Source organism: Chaetura pelagica, unplaced genomic scaffold (genome assembly GCF_000747805.2).
Source record: "Chaetura pelagica isolate M959 unplaced genomic scaffold, ChaPel_1.0 scaffold123, whole genome shotgun sequence".
In the NCBI taxonomy this organism is placed as follows: domain Eukaryota; kingdom Metazoa; phylum Chordata; class Aves; order Apodiformes; family Apodidae; genus Chaetura; species Chaetura pelagica.
The window spans coordinates 5,670,680-5,676,679 of NW_009953295.1; the positions used below are offsets into that span (position 1 = coordinate 5,670,680).

Here is a 6,000-nt window from a genome sequence, read left to right on the forward strand (position 1 = left end):
GTCAGGGCTAATGTACAAGTTATGTATGTATATGCTAACCTACAGCATGGTGGATGGTATAAAGGAGCTGAGCAGCTCACGAACCTCAAGACATAATAATTTTTCAGAGACACAGATATACAGCAAAACAGTATTATTCTACATTAATTTAGCAATGACATCTGCACCTACATAGACGAGCTCAGCTAAGGATTTTAAAGCAGTTCACAAATAATAAAAAATTAACTTCTCAATACATAAGGTAAACTGTATGTTGTAGCCATTTAAATGAGAAATAAAATCAGCAACTTTTTTCAGCAAATAAATTAAGTTGCACTCTTTTAAAATATCCATTTAAACAAATAATCTAAAGGTGATCTGCAAAGAATGCCCTGCCTCCCCTTCAGCCTTCAGGGGAAAACAATCAACCAATTACTATATATAGCCCAACCACTGGACTATGACTAAAAGCAAACAAACAAAATAAATCACATTGCTAAAAGCGAAAGGCTTCACTTACCTTTCTCTCCATCTGAAATAAGATCTCTTTCTCCCTTTTGAACAACTGTCAAATTCCCCATGGCTTGGCTGAGTCTTAACACACATCCATGATGATCACTACTGTCTACAGGGTCTCTAAGCTACAACACAAGAATGCCATACACAATACATATTTTACTACTACATCAACATATGCTAACACAGGCTACTTCAGCATATGGTGGGGCAAGGGGAAAGGCAGGGGGAAGAGCATCATCATCAGTCTTCCCTGGTATTTTTTTCTATACCCACTGCAGATGCAAAGTGCATAAGAAAGGGTCTTTAAAAAAGAGCTCTGCTTAAGAATATGCACTGTCGTGGCAATTATTCTATGGAATAAAAACCCAGAGAATGCTTCTCTTGCATGTAAGAAACAGCACATTATGTTAAAAGACTAAACTTAGACACACTTAAATATCAAAAAGGAAAACAGCTCACCATGGCTTCATAAAGTCTACTAAACTCCATATAGTTTGGAGTAAGAATAGCTCGCTGGTAGCCTTGAATAAGAGAAGGCTGCTGGGAAATGAGCCACAGGCCATCCTGCAAAAACAATAAGAGGAATATTTACTGAATAGATTCTTTAGTGTCAAGCCACTAACTGAACCAAGAAAATACTTACAGCATCAACAATGATAGGAATTCCTTTCACCTTCGATTTTTCTATAATACCCTGCAAAAAATGCAGATAACTTTAGGGTGCTTGCTAATTTACATCTTGTAAGATCCAAAACAAATTCAAACAATAAATCTGATCATGCAAGTTGTTTTTACTAAGATTAAAAAAAATAAAAATATTATCTTCTGCGAAGTAATACAAGACTTTTAAATAAAAAATGGTAATTTTACAGTTACGTTGTTCATTCCCTGGTTCAAGCATGAGCAACTTCAAAAGGGTTGATATGCAAACAAGCACGCAATCTCGCTCACTCTCCCTGCCACTGCAGGAGGTTTGCAATGACAACCAAGTCATCTTTAGTAAACATACACTCCCAATTTAAATGAAAAAAAAAGAAAAAGAAAAAAGAAAACTCCAACTGCCTTTACAGAAATCTATCACTCACTGGAACACTACATCTAGTTGCATTCCTGATGACAGCCCCACTGCGGTGTTTGGGTTATTTACAAACATCCCAAGACAAGCAGCAGGTAAATCATGGCATTTAACTCATGGTCCTGGAGGTTTTGTGCTTTCAAAGCAAAGTCAAGGCAGCTCAGACAATGGACCATTTGCAGAAGTGTTTTTCAGCAAGCATTATCTACGAGCAGACTGCCTGCCCTAACTGAGCAGTGGCAACAACTGATACTGAGGCTTTCTTAATGAGCAACGGCTGACAGTTAAGTTTTTTGAATCTTGGTCTTTGAAGCTGGAGAGTTTGTCTTTCTTCTGTATAAGGTAACAGAGGATTGATACCCATCCAAAAGTCTAGTTATTTTTCAACACCATTAACCTCTTCAGATGAGCTGTCGTACGGCACTGAGCTCTACAGGTAAGCAAGACATTACGTAAGGAATAAGGAAGCAGTCTTTAATTAATGTTCATGGTATCTTCTTGTACTCTGGTCAATATAAATACTGCTCATCTCGCTTTCTGTAAAATACTAATTATGGCATACACATATCCTCACTAACTCATTGCCTACCTGATTCTGAATCTTTCCCTTCTACTGTTAAACAGATGACCAGAACTTAGCAACATGCTTCAAGTCAACACTACTTTTGTTTGTTTGGGCACAGTTTGCACGTTGTGAGCCTGAAACACTACCCGCTGCTCCCAGCCTGAGGACTTGTTTCAACACACAGCTGCAGCTACGCTGGAAGCCCCTACAGAACAAAGACCTTTTCATGACAATCACACCCTTGCACAGGTCTCTGCTTGGGCTGTGTGTCACAGAATGCCAGGTGCCCATCACCCTCCTTGGGATCTCAGGGGAACAAGAAGTCTTCTCCTATATTCAGTTACTTAAATATTTTTGAACCAATATCAAGTTTTACACAACTCTTACCATTCCGCTAATACAAAATTATTCAAATTTATGAATAAGTATGCTTAACAGCTTCACAAAGATAGAATCTTAAAACATACCTAGTTAGTTGTGGCACACTGAGAACCAGAGAGCCTTACTTTCAAAGACTGTGAGAAATCTATGAGACAGACTAATTTCTTTATTCTTTAATGTTTATCTGCACAGATGTGCACAGTTCAGATGAACTGTGCTGCTTTATCCCTGCTGTGTTAAGTTCATTAACAATTATGCTTAATTTTACTTGGTTATAATAAAATAAGGCTGTGGATCTAGCAATCAGGTCTATAGTTTGTGTTCTTGTTTGGTTTTTTTTCCCTGTATAAATGAATGTTATACATCCAACAGTCCCAATTATTTTTGAACCATACTAAACACTCTTGGTGAAACATCGTATGGCACTAAGCCCCAGAGGTTAGCAAGATATTATGTAAGAAAGCATTCAGATGATCCTCCCCCATTTTTTAAAGATATAAATACATTTTACTGCAACTTTGTTTTTTAACTGGTTTTAATTAGAATGTCTTTGCACATGAGCAGCTTCATCAAGCTACTTAAGAGCACTTAAAATAATTACTGCCCCGCTTCCCACTAACATGAATCACCAGTTTACTCTACTATGTCAATTTTAGAATGGTATTCTTTCATGACATTTCATTTTTTAAAACCAAAAAATAGTTCCCCAACAGATTCCATAGGTCTGAAGGAAGAAGACATCAAGTATCAGAAGCCCTTCCTTATCCTTCCAAACTATCCGTTAAACTAATCAAGAACAACCCAAGGAACTAATTTTGCCAAAGTTCTCTTCTCAAAACAGTTAAGGTTTGGCTGTTGCTGTTATTGTTTGGCCACTTTTCATGTTTACTCACAGCTGTCATCTTGACTACCATTTACAGTTTCTCTTTTTGTCTGTGTATGTATCTAACAACAGGCTAAAACAAGAGTCCTGAAGATCTATTGTCCACTGAAAGAATGTAAATATAAAAGGAAAAAGAAAAGAAAGGCAGAAGTTACAAAGCAAGAAAGTACATGTACAGGTAAATAGCTTCTGGAAGGCTGGGATATGTTAGTGGGATTACTATTGCAACAACACATCATCAGTAGGGTAAAACTAACCTGTCTCACGAAACAGTATTTCTCTGGGTACACCCCAGAGAAATAAGGCACTTCTTCCTAAATATATTTTGAGTTCCTGCCTCTCTAGCACAACATCCACAACACTGAGACATCTGACCTCTGCTCTGAAGAGAAAGTTCATCTTGCTAAGTAAAATCTACTGGCCAAGCAACTTTTATTGTGTACTGAATCTCTGAGATATCGGTTTCTAATCTAACATATTGAGTGATCTTTGCTTTTTTCTCTCTCTACTTATAAAACAAATAATCACAGAATCACAGAATCTTAGGGATTGGAAGGGACCAATCATCTAGTCCAAGATCATCTAGTCCAACCCCTCTCCCAGAGCAGGATCACCTACAGCACATCACACAGGAACGCATCCAGGTGGGTTTTGAATGTCTCCAGTGAAGGAGACTCCACAACCTCTCTGGGCAGCCTGTTCTAGTGCTCTGTCACTCTCACAGTAAAGAAGTTTTTTCTGATGTTTATGTGGAACCTCCTATGTTCCAGTTTGTACCCATTGCCCCTTGTTCTGTCACTGGACATCACTGAGAAAAATCAGGGGATATAAAGTCTTCTGTCTTATTTAGAAAGCTCATTATTGATTTAAAAAAAAACAACCAACAAACTCAAACCAAAACAAAAAAAACAAACAACAACAAACTACCTTAATTATTTTCCTTTCCTCTTCCTTCTTTAAAGTAGACAAAAGTTGCTTGTTGACAGACAAAGAACCTCAGAGAGGAAGTTCTGGGGAGGAAGAGGGTAATCTGGCAACCATAATAAAGCAGGTAAGAGAACACCTGTAAGACAACCACTCCTTTGAAGGACACAACATTCATCAGAGAACCTCTGTTTCCTAGTGATTGTGGACATAATCCATCTTATCTGTTGCCATTTAAAGGTCAAACAGCTCACCAGTAGAGAGGAATTCATCCCATGCAGTTACACACTGTATTTAGGGTCAGACAAATCACCAGTATACAAACCTGTCTCTCCTCAACTATCACAAAGGGAGCAGAGACACCTTACTGCTTTAATTTTACACGTCAAGAATCAGGTGATAAGAAGGCCATTTAAAAACACTCTATTATTGTATTAAAAAAAACCTAACAACTGGTTAAGAGGTGTTTATAGCAATAATGGCAACATCCTCAATGCAGGGTATTTTGTTCCTGGAAGCAAAAATCAGTTTTCAGCTGAATCTGTATCTTCATATTTGGCATGGATTTTCCTGGTTTAGTATTTGTAGCATAAAGAAGAACCTTTGCTGTTGCACCACACAACTAATGCAGCTCAGACAAACTCTACTTTCACCACAGGATCACCTACAGCACATCACACAGGAACGCATCCAGGTGGGTTTTGAATGTCTCCAGTGAAGGAGACTCCACAACCTCTCTGGGCAGCCTGTTCTAGTGCTCTGTCACTCTCACAGTAAAGAAGTTTTTTCTGATGTTTATGTGGAACCTCCTATGTTCCAGTTTGTACCCATTGCCCCTTGTTCTGTCACTGGACATCACTGAGAAAAATCAGGGGATATAAAGTCTTCTGTCTTATTTAGAAAGCTCATTATTGATTTAAAAAAAAACAACCAACAAACCCAAACCAAAACAAAAAAAACAAACAACAACAAACTACCTTAATTATTTTCCTTTCCTCTTCCTTCTTTAAAGTAGACAAAAGTTGCTTGTTGACAGACAAAGAACCTCAGAGAGGAAGTTCTGGGGAGGAAGAGGGTAATCTGGCAACCATAATAAAGCAGGTAAGAGAACACCTGTAAGACAACCACTCCTTTGAAGGACACAACATTCATCAGAGAACCTCTGTTTCCTAGTGATTGTGGACATAATCCATCTTATCTGTTGCCATTTAAAGGTCAAACAGCTCACCAGTAGAGAGGAATTCATCCCATGCAGTTACACACTGTATTTAGGGTCAGACAAATCACCAGTATACAAACCTGTCTCTCCTCAACTATCACAAAGGGAGCAGAGACACCTTACTGCTTTAATTTTACACGTCAAGAATCAGGTGATAAGAAGGCCATTTAAAAACACTCTATTATTGTATTAAAAAAAACCTAACAACTGGTTAAGAGGTGTTTATAGCAATAATGGCAACATCCTCAATGCAGGGTATTTTGTTCCTGGAAGCAAAAATCAGTTTTCAGCTGAATCTGTATCTTCATATTTGGCATGGATTTTCCTGGTTTAGTATTTGTAGCATAAAGAAGAACCTTTGCTGTTGCACCACACAACTAATGCAGCTCAGACAAACTCTACTTTCACCAAAACCTATTTAACAATTTCTGATAGGACTCTATGCATGAGCAGGA

The 6,000-nt window shown here is 38.0% G+C and overlaps 1 protein-coding gene across 1 annotated transcript in view; it reads right to left on the bottom strand.

The window, feature by feature from the left end:
- The window catches only part of CARKD (carbohydrate kinase domain containing), a 49,128-nt gene that overhangs the window by 11,073 nt on the left and 32,055 nt on the right, over positions 1-6,000 (bottom strand). The window contains exons 7-9 of the mRNA XM_009997920.1: positions 1,142-1,192; positions 958-1,062; positions 500-620 (exon numbers count right to left, since the gene is read on the bottom strand). Coding sequence (XP_009996222.1) covers positions 500-620; positions 958-1,062; positions 1,142-1,192 — 277 coding nt within the window. The remainder of the gene's footprint in view (positions 1-499; positions 621-957; positions 1,063-1,141; positions 1,193-6,000) is intronic.